At 39.2% G+C, this 26,933-nt stretch overlaps 1 protein-coding gene and 1 non-coding gene across 4 annotated transcripts in view; both read right to left on the bottom strand.

Annotated features, from left to right (window-relative positions):
- rnf24 (ring finger protein 24) overlaps positions 1-16,892 on the bottom strand; it is a 31,124-nt gene extending 14,232 nt beyond the window's left edge. The window contains exons 1-3 of one of the 3 annotated variants that reach the window (XM_040024081.1): positions 6,277-13,248; positions 6,058-6,100; positions 4,066-4,215 (exon numbers count right to left, since the gene is read on the bottom strand). In XM_040024081.1, coding sequence (XP_039880015.1) covers positions 4,066-4,208 — 143 coding nt within the window. In that variant the 5' untranslated portion in view covers positions 4,209-4,215; positions 6,058-6,100; positions 6,277-13,248. Of the gene's footprint in view, positions 1-4,065; positions 4,216-6,057; positions 6,101-6,276; positions 13,249-16,390 lie in introns of those variants that run through there. The other 2 variants (XM_040024080.1, XM_040024079.1) reach the window with 2 other exon arrangements.
- Positions 16,893-26,091: 9,199 nt separating this feature from the next.
- Positions 26,092-26,173, bottom strand: trnas-cga. Its single transcript has one exon. It is a non-coding gene; the product is annotated as a tRNA-Ser (tRNA).
- Positions 26,174-26,933: the final 760 nt, after the last annotated feature.

Raw genomic sequence — 26,933 nt, 5'->3', positions numbered from 1 at the left:
TCATCTCTCCTTTCTCGCCCCTGCCGGTGATGCTTTACTGCACAGAAACCTTAAGATTCCCCCTTCATGGTGGTGTGAGCTTTGTCCACAGAGCTCCACAAAGTATTTCCCAAATATGGAGCAATTGTGTCATTTTTTTTTTTAAATTACCGAACACCATGAGAAAATTTATACATATACTCATAACTGATTCACCCTTTGGGAGACTGCATCTTTATAAGTCTTTTTATGGAGCCAAAATTGCTCATTTGCATTTAGAGAGTAAACCTGGCAATGTCAGCTTTTAGTACTGAATCATGGTACTGCATCAAAGTCATTAAGTGTCTCTTTACAGTTAGATGAGGAATTGTAAGGACACAAGAGGAGTTAATCTACTTACCATTTGCCCTGCAAGACAGGACATGACAAGACGGCGAGGGGAGAAATTTTTGGGCAACTGCTGCTTCTCACTGTTTTAGATAAAAAACGCTGGGCATTATTTGTGTTCAGTCTGCTGCTGCTAGGATAAAACCCCTGTTGCAACAGCAGCCGGGACAATTTGATTAGGCCAGTCGGCTTACAAAAGGAGCTAGCAAGGGAATGAAATCATGTCCACACTAATACGTTTTCATTTTAAAAAGCAAAACTTTCTGGATGTTTATGGCTAGTGTCCACATGGCCCTGACTCCTACAGCAAAGTTCTGAAAATGCTGCTGGACACATCTTAGCTTGTGCTTTTTTATTATTCAAACTAGGAGTGCCGCAGATCAAACACAGTTTAATGTCAAGTCCAGCTAATTAGGATCTTTTAGCTAACGGCCCTGCTAGGTCATTCCTAGAATAGCTCAGTGCGTAAAGGCTGGGGATAGGGCTGTTCGATATAACGATATATATCGGATGACGATATAAAAACGTCTATCGTTTCATTTTACGCTATCGTTTGTTTCGTGGTGTCGCAAAATAAACTGTTTACGGTAATATTTTTTCATCGTTTTGATGGTCACTGTAGTGGCTATATTAATTTCTTAAAGTTCTCTCTTTCTCTTATATTTTATATAACCAGTGTTGGGGAGTAACGGAATACATGTACTGCCGTTACGTATTTAAAATACAAAATATGAGTAACTGTATTCTGTTACAGTTACCGTTTAAAAAGGTGGTATTTAGAATACAGTTACTTTGTTGAAATAAATGGATTACATGGCGGTATTTTCCTGTTTCATATTGTGGCGGGTCAGGACTGTTTGGGTTTTGTTTGACAGCTATGTTCTGTTGTTCCAGGCGGCAGCGTTACGGTTGCCAGTCTCTCTGCAACTGTGTGTTTCCTGGGTGAGAGAGCGCTTTGTTGTTGTTGTTGTTGTTGTTGTTGTTGTGCTAAGCTAATAGGCCTAAAGAATGTAGCCTTATGGCAGCGTAGTCCGTGCTGCAGGGAGAATGGACTGCCATACCCGTTATGTGTCTGTGAGCGCGAGGAGGGAGAAAAATGTGAGTGGAAAAGTACGAGCTGTCACCGAGCAGAAACAATTTTGAAACATTTTGGGGCATGTATTCTGTAATCTGTAGTGGAGTACATTTTAAAAGTAACCTTCCCAACGCTGTATATAACCACACTACGGACGGACAAGCGCCTGTTTTTACGCGTTGTGGTTAGCAACAACGACGGTAAAACCATCGCGTGTCCGCTTGTTTATGTTCCACATAAACCTTTCACAATAAAGCTCAAGATCCTGTTGAGACTTTTCAAAATAAACTGAATCACGTGAAAGAGAAGATTATTTACGGATGAGAAGTAAAAAAGAGCCGCCAAGTGCTAAAAAATAAACCTTAGACTCAAACGTTAGAACAGGCTTTTCCCTGCAGCACGCTGTGTAATAAATACAAAGAAAACGGCGGCCGTTACAACTTATGTCTAAAAATGTATAGTTTCATGCATCGGTTAAAACACTCCACTCCAGGTAAAGGACGCGCAGCTGGAAATACTTCACGCAAGTCAAGCTGCCCGAGATTCACAGAATTTACAGAAAATGTTAAATTTTTGTGATTTATATCGTTATCGGGACGATAGAATTCTTATATCGGGATATGAGATTTTGGTCATATCACACAGCCCTTGCTGGGGATGTTTTAAACTCCCCAAAAGAAACATCCTGTTTTGTTCTTCTGTTAAATGAACATTACGCTGTCTCTTCACATTACAGACAAGCGGGACTTGCCATGCTCCAACATTACTGCTATCTTTCTATTAACTAGCTACAGCCACTAACTCAATGATAACTTAACGGAAAAGACATGTGGCTGTGTGGTAACATTTAACTGTGTGCACTGGCCTGGTTAATATGTACGTTAACAGTTGGATACTTGTCAGTGTCTCAGCTGCTTTGCCAAGTCTGTTGCGTTGCTGTGGCTGCGTGTCCGTGAAGATCGCACCATTAGGATGATTGCAAACGAGTATCTAAATTTTGGTACTAAATGCTATAGTAAGAATTGGCCTCATCTGGACAGCCAGACACGCATTTGGAAGCAGTTAGTATTTGCTGTCCTCTACCTCATGACCTTCTCTAGAGAACAAAAAGACATCAGCCCTGGCTAACTGGACACTTCAACATGGATTATGAATCACAACACGTTCACGCCACTTCTGTCGACACGAACAGTTATGCGATGTACGCTTTTAACCATTTCAGTAAGTCCAGAGATCGTTTTCGTAACAACGTTACTAAACAGATGAGTGTTCATCTGTTTAGGGATGGTTTTTTGTCAAAAGCAGCGTATTAAAATGAAAACGTATTAGTGTAGATGTAGCTGGTAAGTAGCAATCTCTGAATTTTCCTTTAAAGGAAATAATTACACTAAAGATGCTGTGCTTACAAAGGGGCTTAAAAAAAAGATTAGTTACAAGCAACATGTTTAAACACCAGTGGAAGTTTAATGCATATCCTAAAGGTTTAGGTTAGGTTAAGTGGCAATAAAGCAGCAAATAAATAAATGAATAAAAAAAGTTATTACTAGTTTCTTTGACATGTAGTGCCATGATCATCATAATGTATCAAAAAACCACTTTGGATATCAGCCATTTTTAAATATTTTTTAAGATATCAAATTGTTATATATGTATATCAGAGAAACTTTCTCCAAACTGTGCTGTTGAAACATTTTTCCCCACTTGTGAGAAAACTATTAGCAAATGCTTATTAACACACATTTCTCAAAAAAAGGAAGAAAACAAGAGCTTTTTTCTTTCCCCACAAAATCTCAGCCTAAAGCGGCAGTGACAAGTGCCATACAGTATGTTGCTAAAGGCTACAAGGTCATGTTATGTAACCAGCTCGCACGTATGCACAAGCATTTCCATGTTTCTGAATTACTAGTTATAAAGAACTCATTAACATTAAGCCATTTTCAGTACTCAACATCTCCTCACATTATGCAAAAATATGGACAGAGCTAAAGTGAAACTTTACAAGGGGAATTCTGAATGAATGTGAGGCAAACAGACCTAGAGAAAGAGCTATCGTGCCGTTGCATAATGACAGTTTTCAAGTGTCAGATTAGCACTGGCGCTGATGGTTTGGTGGTCAAGTGGTACGCTGTGTTCTAAATCACCATCGTCTTCGAAAACATGCTTCACACAAGCTCTTCTGGACAGAGCTGTGTGAATTACAAATGTGCGCGCAAATTCCAAGCCTGCTGGGGCTGATTTACAGGAATGGGAGAGTAATGATTGGAATTTGCTTCCTAATTTGCACATGTAAATGAATTTGTATAGGCAAATCTGGGAGCCTTCTCAGGTTAACTGATTTACCAATACCAACACAAAAATCAATAAATTAATGTATTAAAAAATACAACAATGTGTCTCTTTAAATGATTAATAAATGTTTGTATCTTCCATCCTAGCTTTTCAGGGACCATATGCGGTACTAGCACCAGATTAATCTTATGCACACACTAATGTTGCCTGTATGACACTTTATGCCACAAACCCTCATGGCAAAGCAGCCATTTCTCTCTCTCACACACACACAGACACATTATAAAAATTCCAATCCCGCGCTGATCCCAAGCTAAAGTCTGCATGACTCTTACCTTATTAAGTAGCAGCAGAAGAGGAGGCTGAGGATGAAGACAAAGATGGCTGTCCCAAACACCACAATGTAGATGTTAAGGGGAAGGTTCTGGAACCCTATATTTGGCATCCTGAAACTGTAGTGTGGGAAATCGGAGCTCATGGATAGCCTGGATGGAAAGACACAAATGGACATAAGTACTTCCAGACACCAACACAGTCCACAGAAAGAAAAACCCTTTGTACCAGTAAGAAAACTAAATGACTCTAAGGAGCTGGAGCTGAGGGCATGTCATCATTTTAGAAGTGCTGCTTAACTGTAATACCATATATCTACAAGTGTTACAATTAGTTAACCTTGATGAAGTGATTTAAAATACAATGTAATGATAAAACACGGGTTAACTGGGACTTGTTGTCCAAAGACAAAAACCATCCTGCATGAAGGTAAACTTAAACCTCAGAATCTGCAATGAAAACAAACAGCAGGGCAATGATGCAACGAGTAATAAAGGGCAACTCTAAAAACAACAACTGTGACATTATAGCATTCACGACCTCTTGGTATCGAACCACTAAAGCTTTGTTTCTACCAAAACAAGCCAAGAGAACAGAGAAAATTGTTTATTTATGTAATTTATATAATTTAAAAAGAGTGTAAACACATGTGCAGGCAACTTTTGTTTAATATTTTCTTCCATGTTTGTACTTCTGATAAACTTAATCCATCAAATCCAAGGAACACTAACAAGGATAAACTGGCCAAGTGCTCTTACTCAACTTGTGAAAAAGGACAAGACTGGGCATGTCTGAGCCTACCCACAGAAGATGAGGAGGGGGGACCGGAATAACTTTTGCTCCTTTTGGACCCGTGTCTTGTGCTCCTCCCTCTTCCCTAAAGGCTTCATTCCTGTACACTTCCCGAGTGGAAAGTTTTGGAGGTTTTACTGAGGCCATTAACAATCCCCTGCTCACTGTATAACTGTCCACCCCCCTCCCCCAAAAAATGCTTTCTATTACATAACAGAGTCACCTCCATATGGTGGGCACTTTCTTAGCTTTATTTCGAGGCGCTTCTACATGACATTACTCCAGCTGGTATTAGCAATCATGATAGCTGCCTTGCTCCAGAGCTGCAAGTCATCCATACATAAACGTGGTTGGCACAGCGTCTCTTTCTAGCTTTACACAAGAGCAATGCAAGGCACATGGTTTATGATACAGGAGAAGTAAAGGACCTGATGTTCTCCTAACAAATGTTTCAGTGGCTCAGCATGACTTTGAAACTGTCAGCTCACAAAAAGACTGTAAAAGCTACGAGGACCGAGATTTATCCCTTAAATATAAAGAGCTCTGAGTGAACTGAGCACATGGAGTCACCAGTTTAAAGGGGGATGAAACGGGAAAAATGTCCCAAATATATTAGGCACAACAGCCAAGCTTGAGTAGTATCTCAGAGGAAACTGAGCCCAAATTGTATGTGTAAGTATCACATCCCAGAGGATGGAATCCGGCGTTTAAGATAAGCATAGCTTAGATAAGGAATGAAGCTAGCGTGCTGTCTTCAGAAGAGAGGCTATTGAACTCAAAAGCTAACGGAGTTTTTTGTTTGTTTTTTCCTCCAAAGACACTTTGAAAAGACAATTGCTGACTCAGAATAGAAATGAAATTCTTGTGACTTTAACAACAGTTTCTTTTACATCCTCTGCTGGCCTGCAAAACATTGTGGTGCATGTAGAGATCAGAGTATTACATGAACATCAGGGAAAGTCTATTATATTCAATTTCAAATATCCTAAACTCATAGGGCTCCCGGTGGCCCCATGAGTTTAATCATTCATGAACGAGCAGCAAAAAAGACATTTTAGTTTAGAATTTTGCCAGCTAACTGAAGCTTGGCAGCCTCGCATGTGCCAAACTCAAGCCCTGAGCTCAACTGTCTTCTTCACAAACACAGTCCAGGCAACCATGCTCTTGTTATCCGATAACAAACATGCCTCTGTGCTGCGTACCTTTGACACAATGTGAGAAGCACCTCCAGAAACACCTCCAAAACTTGAAAACAAAACACACACTTTCATTTACAAGATTAGTCCTCTGTTGCAATCAGTTCACACAGTTAGAATAATTTCTTCGAGTAGTTCAAGCTACCAAGTTACACAACTACATGTTAATGAAATTATCTCCAGACTGCATCACTTATATTTTTGTTAAAATTCACATATACATACCCTATTGGTGCTTTCATGCTGAAGAGCAGAAAAGTGTGCATCTATCTGTAACACAGGCCTTTACAAAGTGCCATGCTGTGTCCTTGAGAGCCTTTTCACTGAGTGCATCTGTTGACTTGTTTGGATCATATCTGCGCCCTGTTCATAAAGGCTCCCTGCCAAACTCGAGCCCCTCTCTGCTCTCCGACTCTTTTTGGCTTCTCTGTATTAACAAGAGCTGAGCCGAAACTGAAGTTTTGGGGCCAATTCCGACTTACAAACTGTAGAGATGGAAGGTTGGAGACACGGCTCAACTCCAAACCGCATTGTGACGCATGCTCTGTTATTTGTGAGACTTTTGTAAACAAAGGAGCCAAAGTGGACAAACTACTAGAACTACTGTAAGACACAGTTCCTTTATCTGCATTCAAGTTCAAAGAAAAAAAAAAAGCTTCTGTCTGACATATCAGGCCAATATTGGTCAACAATGTCCAACCAACACAGCCGCAGCATCAAACCCGAGCTTAACTAACCACAGAAACATGCTGCGCAAACACCTCTGGAGAAATCTGAGTGCGACACACTGACAAATCTGTTCCTCATAGTAGATAATTAGGACAGAGGTCTTCAGCACAATCTGGAAAAACAGACGCTGGAAAATTGGAATAAAACTAAAACCCTACAGTTTGGAAAACTAGTATTTAGTCGTATTATATATTTTTATATTTCTAGTATTATTTTTTATTATTACGTTTTTAAATGTCATTCATAAAGAGTGGCATTTTGTCAATGGGGAACAGTTTAAATACAATAATGAGACTAAAAACAATTATTTCCACAGTTCTTAAACATCACAAAGTAAACAAAAGCACATAAACTGACATGTGACCCAAGCGCTGAACTTTAACTCTGTTTCTCTGAAATCCAGCACAGATATGGTTTTATTGCTTGCTATATGAGAGACACGTAGGTCAGGGATCTGGTTACTGGGATGTGTCATTTAGGTATGCTGGTCACGGCTAATACGATCACACTGAAAGATAGGTTTAAGAAGTCTTTTGCCCTAAACCATGAGGCTGTGTCTTTCACTCTGTGCAGCATCCCTTCAGTATCAAGATTCGCTGACTGACAGGGTCGTGGGTACATCAAGATCTTGAAATATAACCCCCTTGCAGTCAACAACTTACCTCCAATTTTGTTTGTGTGTGTGTGTGCGTGCGTGTGAGGGGGAGAGGTATCACGTTGTCAAACACAGGAGAGTATTAGAAAAGGAGCCAGTGTGAACTGGGTGATATAAATCATTCTTTTTGTATTAAATGTATCTGCTCTCCTCATTCCTCCCGTTCTTTCACCACCTGCCTGTCTCCCTCAGACATTTTTTACACGGCCTCACCCTATTACGTAACCAGCAACAAGGCTATGCACACTGCAGATGCATTGGAAATGAGGATGAGTGGGAAAATCTTCGCATTCCTTGTGCATGGCTTTGTGAGACACGATTGAAGAAAAACAAAGCAAACGTAATTATTCTATTTTCATCAAGAGTAAAATAGAAACGAATTCGTGCAAAGTACAAATGAGGAAAACATGACTTTTGATGTTCACCTTTTGTCTGACCTCTGATATTTTATTGTCCAGATTCATGTGCGATGGGACTAGAAAGAGTTACTCCACACTGAGCTCCTATATGTGGGTTTCCTAATGATAACAGCATATTCTTGCACAGAGTTTATTTCAAGAAGTTGCATGATCCACACGACCAACCACAATTCTTCAGCTTAATGTCACATCTTGGGGATGAATACACACAGGAAGAGGCATGACGAGCAAAGGCGTTCCTCATAAAATGTTCACAACTGAACACTGAAATGTCCAGTATTTTGCGTTAATGCTGAACACACGTAAGCTTGTGACACATGTCACAAGCAGCAGAATCACGCATCGCTATCGTCAAGCAGTTACATACACGACTATTTTAGCGTAACTGACTGCACAATGCCCAAAGTACAGTGCCGCAGCACAATGACTAAAGGACACAAAGGATACATTTTGCCTGCCGAATCATGGGATTAAAAAAACAAACAAAACAACAACATTATCAGGGTGTATCTGCAGAATTTGTTGTTTTTGTGTCAGCAGGATGTACTTAAACACAATACACAGGGCACATAACATCACGAATGTCAGCAGCAGACTGTAAAAACAACAACCATGTAATACGTGACAAGAGGAACAATTACACACAAATTAAACTTGTGCGTCAGATCTACGTCGTAACTTACACCATAAGTGGAACCCCACCTAACCCTACGCTGCAACCTTCTACGTAACCTGGTGTGCACCTCCCAATAAATGTAACTACAATTGAGTCCACGGTTTGTTTGTTGTTTACATTGTGTTTATAGCTATGAAGATTTTTGGTTATACAAACATAGTAAAATTATAAAGCGAGCACTGATAAAGCCAGCCAGCACGTGCAGAACATTTCCCTAACCAGAGAAAACTGAAAAACGTAACTCAGATTGTTTCCACAGTTTTATAAAATGAAGATAAACATGTGTTGCCTAACTTACTGGGAAGTCTCCAATCAATTTTCTACAAAAGCAAGTCATCATAAGGACACGTGAAAAAAAAAAAATCAATGAAACTTCAGATATTTGTGTACATTCGCAGTCTGTGTTTGTTTTGTTCCTACCTACAACTGAGCCTGATTCTGATTTGATCACAAACTTTCAACTCCGTTTAATTTGAAGCAACAGCTCTCCTTAGACCCGAGACAAAAACAAGCCGGAAAAAATAATGGGAGAGCTGTTGCTTCCCATTTGTCGGAACACTGTGCTTCTCCTGGGGATAACATCAACTTCCTAACTAAGAGAGGAGCAAAGACAATGTCTCAGACTGCACTTTTTCATCTCTGCTGGCAGGCAGTTTCAACTTTTAAACTATTTCATAACTTTTTTGGGATTTTTTTAACTGACTGCAGCCCATGAAGAAACTTTTCCAGTAAGCCAGTGACTCATGATTTATCTGTGCAACAGACTGAAAGCAAAACAATGTTATGCAGTTGTTTCACACTGTAAAACATTCACATCTACTTGAGTCTGATAGGTCAGCCTGATAGAAAAATCTACACGTACGTTAAACCCACTAAAACAAACCAGACGACAATGTAGCCAGTATAGAATAAAGTCCTTATAAGAACGTTAAAAAGGGTCACCCTTGGATACAGACCTAATGTTTTCAATGAACAACCCAGGATAGGAACCTTCCCTTTCCATTCGCTCATTACCACACCTCCTGATGAGCATTGTGTAACTTATTAATGATATAACTCACTGTTTGTAAACCTTAAACGTAAAGAACACACCCCGCCTCCACCACCCACAATCCTGCCTTGAACTTCTGATCAATAGAAGCTGAACCTTTTTGAACGAGTACCACATGATCCCTCTATGTTTCTACTTTCTTTTGTCCAGCAGCTGGTGAGTTTTACTGCCACTGGGTTCCAAAGAGGAAAAAGTAGTTAAAAGCTTAACAAATTTAAAAAAAACGTTACCTATATAAATAAACACCAAACTGCTTTTAAAACAACGCCTAAACTTTTAAATGTGTTGTACAGTTTCTTGTTATCAGCCCTCAGCATTATAATACACAAGATGCTGTATGAAGAGAAGTGGAAATTTCCACTAGCAGCCATGAACGGCCATGAGATTTGCACATCTGAAACTTAATATGCCAAAGGGCAGCAACAAACACCAGGGCCTCACAGGCAGAGTAAGGGGCTCTTTAAAATGTGCTGGCAGCGAAAAGTGAAATGTCTGCACTCACATGACACTTCACTTACATATCATATTTTCAGCAGTTTAATGTTCAGATAACTGAATCTAAACACAGCTGATCCTTATGCCTTAAGACAAGGGTATGATACAAGCCTCAGCGTGAGAGAAGAAAGCTTTTAAACAGTAATTCAATGAAAAAGATGGATTATGTTTTGCATGCAGCAGATAAAGACATGGTTGTGCATCTCACTATTTACTTTTGGCTAGCAGTGCCCACAAACGCTTGCTTTTCCAAAGTTGGACCAGGTTCTACAATAAGTAGGTCACTGTAGCTGTAAATCTAGTTATGGAGACGTGGGAGACAGGGTTGTCAACGGGGGCGAGCTCATAGCAACTGATGACACCTAACAGAACTACATGCGCACTTATACATTCAGAAACATGCATGAAATCCACACATATAACAAGCAGTCTTCGTCATCATTAAGTTTCCCTAGAAAGTGTTAACTGTAAGGCTCCTTTTCTAGTGCCGGAAATGTTGAGTATCCTTTGCCACGAGCAAAGACGCCGCCCCTCATTTGCTGATTGGCTGTTCGATACGGTGTTAGCCTTACTTTTTAATCTACCTGTGCATATTTACCGACTCAACACATGTGAATCAGTGAGGAGGGCGTTTTTACAATAGGTAACCAGTCATTTGTAGACTCCTCAAAATAAATCACTCTTTATTAATTTTATCTCCCTGCAACAGAGACAGAAAGCCAGGAACAGTTTTATAAAAGGAAGTCATTAAAGAGACACTGGGGACTGGTGTGATTACTTAATAATAATAGATGAAACATGAATGTAGTAGTACAGGATTTTGAGGATTTTCTGGCATGTCCCAGTTCAAAAGCCAAAACATTTACAAACCACAACTTTTAACCATCATTAACCAAAAAGAAAAAAAGTCTCCAGCATCAACAACCTCGTATTCAATCGTATTCACTCGACTTTCATATTCATATTTTTTCCCTGCTTGTCTGTACTCTACCTGCCTTGCCTCCACACCACAGCTTTAGAACCACTGGTGTAGTATACGGAAGGGCTGTATTTGCAGTAGGCTAATTAGAGTTTTATGATATCAGTACAGCCTGTTCCCATCCCGCCAGCATTAATTACTGCATATTTGTCAAAGCTAGTGGCTCAGTCAGGTACAAGGTGGCCTTGGAAATCTTTGCTCCTGAAACACTGGGTCAAAGCACGAGTGAATCAGAGTGGTCACTTCCACCTCATCGTTTGTCACATCTTAAACTGAACCAAGCGGCTGTCAGTGCTGAAATATAAACAGCAAAATTAAAAGGCCTTGACAATTTGTTACAAGAAAACCTAATTTAACTATAACTTCAAGCCACAAGTGAGACAAAGGCTCATAGTAGAGGTGTCATCAGCGGGGAAATAACCTACAGAGAGCAAAACCACTTGTGTACCAGGCTGTACATGGGCGTCTGTAGTCTATAGGGATTGACTCCCTTTTGGCGCCAGCAACAAATGGCCATTTGAAGCTTGGCATGTTTTGGCACTTGTGCTTTGGCTTAATGTTCAAACCCCAAAGGCTCACTTGTTTACAAGTTTCTTTGAGCGTTCTTTCGCTTTCACTAGTCTACCACGCTGTAATTCACTCCTGTACCTTTGCGATTAGAGTTTACCTTTATGGTTTTTTCCCTATGGTGTTTTGCGTGCGGTGATAAGTTGTTATTTTTCACTCGGTTTAGTCTCGATAGTGTTGCTTCTAAATGAGAAAATCTGCTGCCTACTTCATGCTAACTTTTAGAGTATGTTTTTTGAGGCTATATTCAAGCCATACTTGAACATTTGATTGATTTCTCTTCCTTTTTAACCATTTTTGTCTGTCTCTGTCTCCATGAGCTCGTCATCGTTCCTCAGTGGACTTTCACAGTAACACAAGACGACACAAATACGAGAAAACTGACACACACAGCTGCCTCATAGCACTCTTGCCCCTGTGCTTCTCTGCAGTTTCTTTTTTCACCCTCCTTTCAGCACTCCCTGCCACCTCATTAACCAGTTTCCATTTGACTGTCAAAGTTTTACTTTCTTTTCTGCTCTTCATTTTATTTGAAACTTCTCGGCTGTTTATTTGCCTTCTAAAAAGCAGCACGATCGCTGAACAGGCTCGTGGTTAAATTGTAGCAAGCAGCGTCCTTTCACAACTACCTACTTTAGGGAAATGGGACCCTTGGATGTGCAAAGTGCAGGGTCACAGCTAGTATAAATAACCTGTAGTCATGTGAGGGTGAGTAAGTCAAGTAGAAACATGAAAACAAGCTGAAGTCATATCAATTCTTAGCGTTATCTGCTATTGACCCACAGGGAATCAACAATCAGCCTATGTCAAGTGCAACTTTTGTAAAGAAAACAAGCTGTAAAACTAGTCAGTTAACCCATAGTTAGTATCAGTGAGACCATACATAAGTGAATTTAGTACTTAGTACTTAAGTACTTAGTTGAGGCCAAGAGCCACAAGTGAATGATCAGTGGGTGAAATCTAAGCATTAGATGATTTTCAAAGGGGATCATAAGTATCTCTCTTCGCCATATACTCACTAATAGAAACCCTATATTTTGGCTTATTTACTTGAGAAGAATAATTAAATTGGTTATCATTTGTAAAGGCTTATTGTGATACAGATACATATGAGCACAGGAGCGTACACAACGATTTGTGGATCAATTACATCTCAAGTGCTGCAGCCATCAAGCTTGTATTTCCAGATCAGAGAATATTTGGAACATGTTGGACAGGCTTTAAGCATACACCATGAATTTGTTAAGTCACTAGTCTATTTAACCTTTCCCTTAAGCATTAGAGTACGTGTGGTGTGTGTGTGTGTGTGTGTGTGGGGGGGGGGCTTCCCAGCTTAATATGATAATGCTCATTTCCTGTGAAACAGGACAATTACACAAGAAGCATTAACACACTGTAAGGAAGCATTTAGCAAGTTGACTGGAGTATAACTATTTGCTTCAATTCAATTCTATTTGTATAGCACCATGTCACCCCAACAGTTGCTTCAAAGTGCTTTGTATTTTGAGGTAAAGACTCTACAAAAATACAAAGAAAACCCCAACAATCATATGACTCCCTACAAGCAAGTGCTTTGGTGAAAGTGGGATGGAAAAACTCCCCTTTAACAGGAAGAAACCTCCAGCAAAACCAGGCTCAGGAAGAGGCGCCATCTGCCGCTACCGGTCGAGGATGAGCGGATGAAGACAGGACAAAGGCATGGAAGAAAGGCAGAGATTAATATTAACAAATAATTAAATGCAGATGTGTGTAGACACATAGTAGGTGAAAAAGGTGACTGAAGAAGAAGTACTAAAGGCATCATGGGAATCCTCCAGCAGCCTAGACCTATTGCAGCGTAACTAAGAGATCACAGGTGGATGTTTTTGTATCTGTGACACAGTTTTGCCTAGTTTTTCTGAGTATCTAACAAGTCTTCAAAGAAGGCATTAAAAAAGCAGAACGGCCATTATTGATGCTCTGTCAGACAGTGAAGTAAGAGGAAGCCCATCCCCTTACTGTTACAGACATCCAGTGTTGCATCACCAGGTGCCCTTGAGGAAAAAAAAACAGCCCACTTTTTAAGTAAACGGGCATGGACTTCACTCCTTCCCTCATAGAAAATTTCTGTGTAATCGGTTGCACCATCAATTCATTTCCTCTAACTAACACTATTTTTCATAGACTTACAAGCTATTACCATCATGGACTGTTTGCTGCCTGCTCTCACTGAATATTCACTTCCATTTTTTGGTAGTAAACTTTTGTTACAATGTTTTCTTTTCTTTTTGATGGCTGAAACTGCACAGAATCAAACATGCTACTTCAAATGCTTGAAGGCTGTTCAAATAAGCTTTATTAAATGGATTTCACATTTATGAGCAGGTTAGTGTTAATGTACAACCAATCCACTTGAAGACTGAGTGATTGCTAATGCTACTATCTTTATCAATACACTAGATATAGGCATTATACATACATAACCCAATTATTACATTGTACAAATTAAATATCCCTGCTTGCCTTACTTGTAGAGGAAAGAAAAAAATTGGGGGGGAACTACCAAGCCATTTTTACTCAGTTTTGTACGTATCATTCAGTCACATGCACCAACCTGTCATTAGTACTGGTGGATAACGTCTAAACTTTTGGAACAAGCCATTTAATTACTTCATAGCCCGAAGTCACAAAGCAACAGTTCATACAGCGTGCACAAGGACTCTATTCTTAGACCCCTGAACGTCAGGGAACAGTTGAAATATAAACTGTTCAATGCTGCGACTGCATGTTTTCTTTTCCTAGAATGAGTGGGTGATTACAGCGTTGAATGTGTGATTACACTTTACATTGTCTCGAATTGTCTACTTCACAGCTGAGACCACAGCTGCAAGTCAGGTTTGCAAGAGTCAGTGCAATACTGCAACATTGCATCTAGAGTTCACAAACGAGTTCAGCACAAAGACAGCATAACACTTTTTTTTGGCCACAATCACCTATGAGATGTTGAACCATTTACGTAACCCATGTTAAACACACTGTAATAGCAGAAAAAGGCTAAAAATATTGTTTAATATTAAAATAAAGTATAATATATTGCTCATTAATCTTTTTGGAATATATAGATAAACAAATCATTGCCTTAACATCTTGGAAATTCACACTATTTTTCCTGTTATAATCAAAATGTAGAGTCATATGTGGGTGACCAGATACCAAAAAAAAATTGTGTTTGTGTGGGGCAGTGCTGCCAGGTAGTCTGATATTTTCATACTGAACTTAAAAATAAAAATACATATACTCTGCAGGGTGCCAGATATGCACCTAAAGGCAAAATAAATTACATCTGAAAGCTACTTATCCAACTCTCTTGATGAGTAAAAACAATAAGCCTAAAAGGGGGAGTTGAAGTTTGCTCTTATTGTCTCATACTCTTTATATTATGTGCATTGTCTGTATTTTCAGCTGCTTTTCTGTCTGCTGATCATCACTGGAGCTCAGCAGGGATGCACCCATCAATCGTTGTGCTTTTTTAAAGCCATATCTGATGATTTTGATTATTTATGTGTCACTTCAGGCCACATTTTCCTCTGTGTGAAATTGAAGAAAAACTGTATTTCCCACTGTTGTTTCATTTTCTTTTAAGTAGTTTCTGTTACATTCATTTCTGGTGAATTCTTTCCCTGATGGGCACAGATAGGCTCAGACAGGCTAACCTCTACTTGAACATAGTAAAAAGCCTTCCCTGCTTTCTTCACATGCATTAAAAGCCAGACTTTAGAAAACTGCAAGTACTGCAGAGCCAGGAAAAATTTAGGACACTGTCTCAACATGTGGAACAAAGGTGACAAGGCAATAAAATGCTGTGCAGTCCCACATAATGAAGGGCATCTGGTCACTCCCCATGTATAGGGCCAATAATTGTACTGCTGTGAGAAGTCGGTGCAAAGCGAGCATGATCTCTCCCAATAAAGGTGGGCTTGGGCCTAATTTTTGATCACACCACGATGATTCATGAAAACGCAAACTAAATGAACATGCCATCTAAACAGCCTCATAAACTGCTACAAGCAACACCCACTTGCACTGATTAACGTGTCGGATATTTTTTCACACCGTGTTATCAGTGTTGCCGGAAACACTGGCTACCACGCGAGGGTTATTACTATCCACGATACAGCGAAGAAGTGGGTTTACGATTAACCTGCGGTGGGTGAGGGGAGAGGGAGACCACTGCGATAAGCACAAAGTGGGAATTTCATAGAGATAGGAGGACATCCCTGAGCTACTTTACTTTGGGTCAGCCGTTGAGCTCAGATAGACAAATAATGTTTTATGTATTGTTATCCACACGAGGCTGGGATCTCTGTGGTGTAACTGAGCCATTCATGATATGGTTGTTGCTCATTAAAGAACAGGAGACCAGTTGGGCGTGGGCTCCCAAGCTAGTAGCCGTCAGGCTAACCTTAGCTTCAAATGACATAGCATTACTTAACGTGAGCAGCCCCCCTCCACCCCCTTTCTTTTACTACTGAAAAACCATTTAAGTTCACTTACACAAATTCATGAACATTCAGTCATTTCCCTGAAACATTTTAAGTTGCTTTATAATAACTTGAAGAGTAATTTAGTGCAATACTGTTAGTTTTGGCTGGTTTTGAACTTAAATTGGGAGCATCAGTGCTTTTTACCAAGTTGGGCTCATTGGATGTTAACAGTTGACAGTGAGCTAGCAGCTAACAGCTACAGATAACAGGTTAATTAAAATAAAAAGAAAGTACTATCAACTCACCAGCGATCCCCCCAGCAGCCCCAGTAGTAGCCGTGCTCTTCTACAACGTGCTTCTTCTAATAGGCTTTAAAGAAAAGGCGACAAGTCGATCCAAACCGAAACTCGTCCTGGCAGCAAAAAGCCGTCTTATCTCTGCGTTACCAAATCCCCGCTGTAGGGCGATCTCATCACACAACCCCCCCGGCCTGCGGTGTTCACGACTCCTGGCTGTTGTGGTTATCACGATTCTTGGTTCATTTGATTCAAAATCAGCGATGAGTAAGAGCAGCTTGCAGTGGCGAATAACTGTCTCAGAAGCGGGCGGTCTTAGTTTTTTTCCAGAGAAAAAGAGCGCTTATGGGAGTGGTAACCGAGCTTGGCAGTCTGCACGGTTCGCACGTAGTCGTTTGTTAGCCCACTACCACAACTAGCATATAGATCCCACCTCCTCCTGCTAGTCGGATCAGCGTGCACAGACCGAGACGGGCAACGCCACTGGAGGTTTTGAGGACAGCCTGTACGAGGGGAGTGATGCTAGGGATGGAGGGAGGGGGGATGCTGCACATGATGGTCACGTAGCTGATTGCAAAGCTGCACTCACAAATAATGGTTGGAGTCAGAACCGATGTTCATAGGTTTCATAGAAGTGCAGTCATTTCCTGATTTATCGACATAAATATCTTCTGAATTAACTAGGTTTTATGTTTTCTAAATATTTTCTTGTAAAAACAGAATATCGTCTCCAACTAAGTTCTGTTTTAATGTTTTAAAGTATTTCTATTCCCAAAGAGCAAACAATTACTTGAAAACTTTAATAGTTTTTCTTGGTTCTCTCGGTTTTCTTGGTGAATTACTAAATTCAGTTGTAATAACAACACTTTGAGTTTTGTAATAAAACTTGTAATGGTTGAGTAAACTTCAAATACATATTACAAAATTGTTTTAGCTCCGGTCAAGCAATAATATCTCCATTTCTGTACATTCTGTAACCATAATGACAAAAAAGTAAACCTACACTTATTTTAAATTATTATTTATTGGCTTTGGTTTATTTTATACTGAGTATTAAATGCATTGTAGTTCATTATATACTGCATGTAACAACTTTCAAAGCTTACTAGGTCACAAAACATTGGAAAGACCTTACATGAATTATATATCTCTTTACATGTTAGCCTGAATTTTAAATAACTAATGAACCGTATTATAGTGCACATTTGCTTTTAGCTACAACATATTTATTTCCTTTTGCTGTTTTAGTGCCCACAGGTGATATTATTATGTGTGTTTTACTTTGATTTGGTTGTGGAGGTTATGCTCAGATCCTCAAGGTAGGGTTAGACTTAAAAAGAATTTAAAGTAAAAATGTCCACATGGCCTCATATGATCAGTCTTTATAATCTGATCGTCGATTAGTTCTTTCAGCGTTTTACTCTTACAGGGATGAAACTGAAGCTTACTAGCCTGCATTTTATTTACTGAGCACAGCTGCCTCACAGATTTTTGAAGTATTTAAGTACCTTAAAGTCAGAGCTAAATAAATGCTCATCACTAAAGATGAGGGTATGAGTCATAGCGTATATACTTAACATATTTCATTAAAAGCATACAAAGTTACTGAGTGAAAATCCATTAATTTACATGCTACTAACATGTTTAACTATAGTGACTCAACTGTTACCATGTTAAAGAAGCAGACACCCTTCAGTATTATTTAATGTTATTCAAACCTACAATTGTTTGTAATCTATCTCTAAATATCTAAAAGAAACAACTATTATTAGTCATTAAACCATCCAACATTATACTTTATTAGAAGGTGAAATGTTAGTAGTTCAATATAATGTAAACATATTTTTCACCATTGCTAGCCTAAAACATTTACATAGGATTCATTATTTTAAGAAGCAAATCAAAAAGACAGAATAATTTCTTTGCTGTTAAGAACCAGCACAGGTTCTAAAGTGAACCCTTGTTTTAAGGGTGGTTGTAAGCAGACATTGTTTATTCATGTCTGCTGTAGTGAACTGCATGCTCAGGTTTTACTCAGATTTAAAAATAAATGTGGTTCTTGTCCTTTTTTTTTAGTGAGGGCAGAGAAGCAGAGCCGTAACTGGCAGTAATATCTTAAAATCACCTAATTTGGAGATCAGTGCCTAATTTTAGGTTAATTTTTACCGCACAGAAAGGCAAGTGGGGATTTTCTCTGAAATCAGTTTTATTTTAATGAAATCTAAAATGATAATAATACATGACAGAGCTTTAGAGACTTTTCGGTAGGTGATTCATGCTTCATCAGATTACTAACCTCTTGATTTCCTTTACTGCTAAAGCACTGACAAGCAAAACTTGTTGCAAGGGCTCTTCTTCTTTCTTTGTTCATTTATTTTTATAGCAAGTCTCATCCTTTCTTATCAGCCGATGTTCGGCCTGAGGTCCTCAGATAAGATCATCTTTGAAAACTACTTTTTAAAAGATTATTTTTAGCAGGTAGTCTATGTTTGTGTTTCCTTCTGTATTTAGCATATTGCAGATGTTCAGTTTTTATCTTGTTCCTCTTACCCTGGTTTATGAAGTCAGTTTATGAGTTTTATCTACATATCTCTGTTCTGTTTGTTCAAATTGATTTTTTTTTTCATTTTATGGCAAATACCAGATTTGATTATTAAACTTGAGCACATAAAACAAAACAAAATATGTCAACTTTAAGGGTTTTGGGTTTTTTTTACATATAAAAGTATATGTATTTGCAGGCTAAGAATTATTTATCCACCCACAGGTGACAAAATGCCGTCATTGGCACAAAAATGAGATTTAAACACAGCAAAAGAAAATTTGTTACTTTGAAAACTTTAACTGTAACTCATTCTACACTCTTATGGTATTAGCAAGACTATTGTTATCGTCATTGCAATTTGCCATTCATTCACAGTAGTAACGGAGTTAAAGGTTGTGGGAGGTTGGCATGTTACTTCTGCTGAAACTCGTTGCCAGCTCCTGACACACATTTCAGCACTTCCTTCCAAGAAATATGAACACCGTATCCAGGAAGCCACACTTTGGCCACCCAGCCCGGCACTTCATTTCCTTTGAAACTAGTGGAAGAGCACGACCATTCCCCGATGCACATCACCATGAGCGCATGTCAATGAGGTGCCAATGACAGGGCCACATTGTGAGATAGGAGCAGAGTGGGAGTGCCATGTGACACTCCTGAATGGGCTGCCGGGGGTTGGCTGGGGGAGGAGGATGGCAGCATCCACAAAAGCCCATTGAAGGATTGCAGACTAGGTACAAGTCTGGCACTGGTCCTCCTTCCCTTCCATGGGACAGCAGGAGGAGGCTGCTGCTTGGTACTGCCTGAATGGTGGGATTATTTCGGAAGAATTGGAGAGAGGAGGTTTATTATCACCGTATTACACTTCCTCCAGTATGTCGATGGCCATTATGCCCAGATCTGCATATACACTACTGTCTTCTGTGCTTCACCAGCATAGAAAAGACTGTTGTGTTAACGTATTTTCAGCAGCACAGATGAGCATTGTGGTAAATGGCCCATAATGTGAGCCATGCACACACACTTGCATACATCCACCCTGTACCAAGGGCTTAAGTAACTGTGACACTCCTGTAAGTCTACTTTTAGCCATAAAATCACTTTGTTCAATCACCATAAACTGATATGTATGTTTAATGACTTGTAAAACAAGTTTGATATATTTTTTGTGAAAAAGTACATTTACCATGGTTTACTATGTCTAATGATCCTGATAGTGTTTGTAAAACGAAAGCTTGCATAGAGGAAATAACCAGTAGTAACTAATGGTTAATGGTCTGCCATTTATATAGTGCCTTTCTAGTCAAACTGAGCACTCAAAGTACTTTTTACTACAAGTGTCATTCACCCAGCCACACGCATGTTTCATGCAGCACTTTTATATGTGCCTAAGCACTTTGTCTAACATTCACACTCTCACTCCGATGGATTCAGTATCTTCAGGTCTACTTGGTGTGCTGAAAATCATAGTAAATCTCAAATCTACTGTAGCAGCGGGAACTATGACATATTATGGAGTTTGCAGATTGCCACAGCTTTTTGGATAATTAAGAATGAAAACCAGAGTTAAGTATCAACAAAAAAAACAAAACAGATTTATTACAGTACGTGAAGCCTTTATAGTACACGACATAATTGTCAATCGGGGCAATATTTTTCAAAGGTTTTCACCCTGTTTTATTTCTTGAGGTTACAGGAATCTATCACAATCCACAAGTCCAGTCCAGGCCAGAGAAACATACCTTTGCTTGGTGTAACTTGTGACTGGCCCTCATGGCAGTCTTATTAATGCATATTTGCTTCCCTCCAGTGGTGATGATGGTGAATTACACAGGACCCAAAATATTTCACGTGAAGACGCTGTACATCCACTGCACAGAAAGACTGTCTCACTCACTGTACGTGAGAAAAATACAAACAGGAAAACACCAATTATTATTTGACATAATACCACCTTTCAAAAATTATAAGATGTAAAAAAAAAGCTTTTTTATATTAGTTGTACCAGAAAGGGATCAAGACAAACTGTAAAAACACAGGCTAATTAAATTTCAAGGGTTAAATAGCATATATGATATATGATTTTTAAAAAAGACCGTTTAAAGTAAGGCAGCACTGGTTGATAGCGGATTAAAAGCAACAGTAAACAGATAAGCCGTAAGGCCCAGTTGTATCCCAGATACAGTGCATTAAAAACTTAATGTGTAGTTTTGACTCTTAGAGAAAGTAAGCAGACCCGTCCACATGTTATGCTTCATAACAGATCAGCACGAATGGTGATTTTCAGTGCTTTACTGTATAAACCAAAAACATTTAAGACATTTAAAGTCAATGTGAGAAAAGAATGGGGCAAACTAACTGTGCTAAATTAATAAAAAGCCAAAGTTCAGTATGATGTCACTTCATTGTGCTTTTATTCTTACCAGCAGTTACAGTGCCAGTGACACTTTAACACAAGGGAAGCTGGGACTTTTACACAGAGAAAGTCATCTCAAACATACCAGAAGGAAGGTTAGAAAACATCAGTAGGAAACATGAAAGAAATGTTAAAGTTATTGGACGGATTTATCCACAGCAATGCTGAACTTTGCCTGTAGAGGGCAGAGTTGTGGTTTTAAGGCTGTGCTGCACTCAAAAAATGGGAAACCTGAAGGATTTAGTTTATGCTGGATCTAAAATATTTTTCAGAACATTAATGCAGTATTTCTATATTTCTGTGTTTGAGGACAGACCATATTTTCTGTCCTCAAACTGAAATACTAATAAAAAAATATATAATTTTTGTGTCCTAAAATGCTTCAGTTAAAACAGCCACGTGTTATATGTTACATACTGTTGCCCTTTGCCCTCTGACATTATAACTTGCTGCATGTATCCTTTCAGAGGATGAAAGTGGGTGTGATGTATTCATTCAAAGGTGCTGCTGTCACTCCGTGTTCACATTTCAGAGACAAGTTATTCTTGTACTTGTGCAAGTACAGTTGCCCTGCCCGCTTGGGTGTGTTAGCACTATACAGTCTTGTCGTTTACATGCGTAGATATTAAAATGCAAAACTTAGAGCAGCAATAAAATAGTTCATATATACATGCAGTTTAAAAAATGTGCAGAATATAAACAGATGACTGTATTTATGTAGCATATTGTCTATGGTAGCAACAGGAAAATGAATGTTGCTGTATTTTAATGGGATATAGTCTCAAGATGTTAATAATAATACTTTGGTATTTCTTAAGCATAACAAACATAATTAATTTGAACTCAGAATTTGACAAAAAAAAATTGCATTCCTGCTACTTTGATGTAAATAAATATGGTAAAAATTTGATATCTGCTTTCCATAAATGATTTATCTAGTGAAAATAGACGGTTTGTAGTTGTATTAAAGGTTTTCAGCAGTGTCAGTTGTGCTTTACCATCACTGGCATCATTGATAGTATGTTAGCTGCTGGGCTGTCAGCTACCTCACAAAACAAATAAATCGAGTCTCACCAGCTGTCATTAAGGATGCCTGAGGCTAGGGTGGGGGGATTCCCATTCCTGCCACTCCCCACTGGCCGTAAATAAATAAAATAGAAAAGATTAACAAGAGGAGCCCACAGAGAGTGTATAGTGCTCCTATTGGGAAAACCAATGTGTTTGGCACAGCAACGCATTTTACTGTGCCAGCAAGCAGGACGGTGTTTAAAAAAATGAAATAAAATAAAGGATGCCTGGGGAGCAACTGAACTTAAACTATGATAGGATGAAAACTGCGCCTTCTTTTTCAGCATCCCAAACTTGCCCTATTGGACTGTGATTTGGTGACAGTGGAGGACATCTGAGTACTTATCATACTGGAAGCAGCCAGCAGAAGATGGGTAAACTGTGGTCCTGAAGGGATGGACGTGATCAGCTTCAAGCAGTTGACCATTCACATTTGACCTCTGGCATCGATGAGGCATTTTCACCCATTAGAACTGCGGCTCACTGGATAATTTCTATTTTTTTCCAGGCTATTCCGTGTAAACCATAGAGATGGTTGTGTGGGAAAATCCTAGTAGACCAGCAGTTTCTGAAATGGTGTGTTTACACCATACACCATGCCACATTCAAAGTCACTTAAATCACCTTTGTTTCTCATTCTCATGCTCAGTTTGAACATCAGCAGGTTGCCTTGACTACGTCTACATGGTCAAATGCATTGAGATACTGCTATATAATCCTATTTTATATGAGGTTTTAAAATGTGTTGTGGCTCTTTAATAACGCTGTTATTGTCCAACTTTAACCTCTTAGGAGTCCACCTTCTTTTCATTAAAAGTTTGTGCTGCTGTGCAGATCACCCATGTTCAAGACTTTGTTTACAAAGCCGACGAGCTGTGATTAAAAACTTGAAGAACATGCAGCATGTGAGAGAGTCAGCATCTCCTGCAGTTTCTGTGACATTTAGAATCAGCAAGGTTGTTCAGCTGCAGTGCGTGTTTTGTAACAAGAGAGGCCTACAGTCAAATAACTCCCCCAGTGCTCCCAGTGGGATACACATAGCAGAGTGGCTTGTAACGAGGCGGCATATCCAGTGACAAACACAGCAAACACAGCCCAGATGAAAACAACAGTGTGTTTGTTGACCTCACGTGGATCAAAGAATGAAGGAGGGCGAGTACTAGCGATGCACAACTGTAGCTGTAATCCTTCTGTCCATTTTCTCTTGCTTAACCAATTCAGGCTCGGGAGGGGGGCTGAAGACTATCCCAGCTGTCATAGGACGAAAGACAGGGTACAGAACAGCCTGTAGCAGGGCTAACAGATAGAGACAGGCAATCATTCACACCTACGGCCAATTTAGAATTGCCAGTTAACTCATGCATGGATTGTGGGAGGGAGCCAGACAGCCCAGAGAGAGCCCACACAGGCATGAAGAGAACATGCAGCCTCCACACAGAAAAGCCCCAGCTGGCCATGGATTCAAACGCAGCACCTTCTTGCTGTGAGGCGACAATGCTAACCGGCATTTGTAGCTATGAGTTAAATCTAATTCAGAGTCTGCAATCTATTTTTTTGCATGGCTTCATTTTGAACATGTTAAAATACAATAACAACAACAATAATTACAATAATAAATTTAATAAGTTCAAAAAGGAGTAGGAAGAAACATGTGCTTATTTAATCCCACCAACTTTCTACAATTCAGTAACTACTAATCATTATATTTGTTTCCTTGTTTATGCCCTATCCTATCACAAATCCTTCTTTTCAATTTGTTACATTTATTTGGCTTTAATTCCAAGTAACATGCCAAGAGATAAACAAATATATAATCACATACAAAAGTATACACACACATATACATACACATACATGTCCATACACACACATATGTCAGAACACTCAGTTTCCTCACTGAGCCTGTTCCTCGGCTTCATTTAACTTTTGAGTGTGGTAAATTTTATTCCCCCCTTATATTGTATCCACCATCTCTTTTGGACAACAAACGGATGACATTATGAGGAAGTAGGTTGTTTACTGTTCCATAAATAATTTGTGTCATAATTTTAGATGCAGCACATCATACCACTTTTTTAGGCTTTATAGCAATTGTTCTGTTTCACTGGATTCCAAATGCAGCAGGTCACTGCTTCTTCAGATAAACTCTACATTTAATCACTTCCAATCAGAGACATGCTGGCAGGATGGAAAATGAAGACATTATTCTTCTAGACATTGTCGTAAGTTGAGCTGCAAAAAAGAAAAAGAAAAAATGAGTTAGTTAATTAGCTCTATACACTCTTGTCTTTTACATGGGTAGAGATATAGATATATTCAAAAGGTTAAACATGGAAGTTTTCCCCACTACTGAGCATTGTAGGTTCACATATAGTTTATTACCTCGGTATTTTTCCATGACAGAGCACCAAAAATAACTGCTTTAAGGGGAAAAATACAGTAATTATATTTTAAATCCTTCTTATTTGTAATATACTGCCCTCCCAAACTTTTTGTCTGAGGTGTTGCTTCTGTTCTTAGCTGATGATTGGAAATGGGTTCACAGCTGCACTTCAGTGAAACACTGCATCTGGGTGTTGGTCACTCATCCTTTTCCTGGACTTCTAAAATAACCTCAACATGTGTACAGGCCAGGTCAGCAGGTTACCGCTAGCTTCCCCCTGCCCTGTAGGAGCACCGGATGACTCACTGCAAAGAGCCTGGATGCTAATGTGATTATCATGCGTCATTTTTTTGTTCTTCAGGCTAAAGATAAAGCAGGAAATTGTATTCACTATCATTCCCGTCACTCTACATGTCTATCTTTGTCTACTTCCTACCTCCTGAAACTCAACATCCATCTTAGTGCTTATTTTATCTTTATGTAGCGACCCATTGAATTGATTGTATCAGGAACCGCTTTTTTCACCTTGACTTATGCTGTTTTTTTCTACTGATTAAGTAAACAAGAGCTATTGTTTTAATAAATTAATTTATAGAGGTGTTAGCAGAAGGATGCAGCAATAATCTTTGGACTACCTAGTGCCAGTTGCTTTATATTTAGAGTACAAATAAATTTGTACAACGTTACTCAAAAAGCAAGCCTTATAGCACGATCTTAGTTTCTTCAGTTTGCTGTATTTGCTATAATGTAGATGTTTTGATTTTATAAGCCATGCCAACTTCATAGGCTGCAAGCCCTGTTGTTTGACAACAGGGGTGTCAAACATAAAGCCCAGGGGCTAGAATCTGCCCAGCAAAAAGTCCAATCTGCCCCGCTGGGTGCCTTTGGAAATTGTGAAGGCACAGATTTTTTTACTTTTAACTGTATTTTGATAAATTTTACAGCTTTTCCTACTATTAAAGACCTCTCCTGTTATTCATACTACACCAAAGAAACTAGAAGTCATTTTGGCATCTCTTCATTGGCACCCTGTTTAATTTAAATGTTGGGAGTATTAGCGTTTTTCTACTCTCCCAGAGGATTCAAAACATCTTGCATATATTAACATTTTTTTCTATGCTTAAGTGCTTTTATCTAACAGTCACACCTGTTCATATTCTAATGGGCGTCAGTATCTTGCCCAAGGTATCCATACTGGAGCCAGGAATCAATCCACTACCTGATTAGTAGATGCTTTACCTCCAGGTTAGGCTGACTGGTTTGTGAGAGGAATATGACAGCTGTGAAGTTGAGAACTACGCTGTGAGCAGGATTTGAACCTGCGCAGGGAATCCCCATTGGATTTCGAGTCCAACGCCTTAACCACTCGGCCATCACAGCTGCAAGTCAGCACCCTTCCCCTCACATACAAGGTCTTAAATAATGAGGTTTTAAATAATAAGGCCAAATCTTGTCTTGAAGCGCTCATAGTGCCATATCACTCCAATAAAGTACTGCTGGGGCTTCCCATGATGCACGGGGTGTTTCCTGTTCACTCACCTTTTTTCATTTACTATGCGCTCACAAACCTCTTCATTTAATCAATAGTTTTTATTTCTATCTGGCTCTCTTCCACAACATGTTTTTTGCCCTGTCTTTGCTCCCATCATCCCCATCTGCTTGCAGGTGGCTGCCCTGCCCCAAGCCTGGTTCTGATGGAGGTTTCTTCCTGTTAAGAGGGAGTTTTTCCTTTCCACAGCCGCCAAAGCTCTTTTTCAAAGGGGGTAATTTCATTGTCGAGGTATCTTTGTATTATTGTAGGTTCATTACCCGACAATATAAAGCACCTATTTGGCATAAATAAAATGTCGTTGATTTAAGTAACAGATAAACACCTAAAACACAGAAAAATTGCCATGTTTTTTTCTTTTAACTATATTGTCTATGGAAATTTCTGCTCCTAACAATGAAATTTTCTGTGAATTTATGTAGACTGTCTGGGTACTTTACAATACAAAATGTTGCAGAACATTTTCTGTAACTTTACATGTGTTTATTCGTAGATACAGCACCTGCTTTTCTTTTACTAAGTGCAATTGAATGTGTAATTAAACAGAAAGGGAGTTTCGCTGGTTGCGCCCACTTAAGTTTAGACGGGGTT

Source organism: Simochromis diagramma, unplaced genomic scaffold (assembly GCF_900408965.1).
Source record: "Simochromis diagramma unplaced genomic scaffold, fSimDia1.1 OVJJ01000302.1, whole genome shotgun sequence".
NCBI lineage: Eukaryota > Metazoa > Chordata > Actinopteri > Cichliformes > Cichlidae > Simochromis > Simochromis diagramma.
This window is presented reverse-complemented; position numbering and strand designations above follow the sequence as displayed.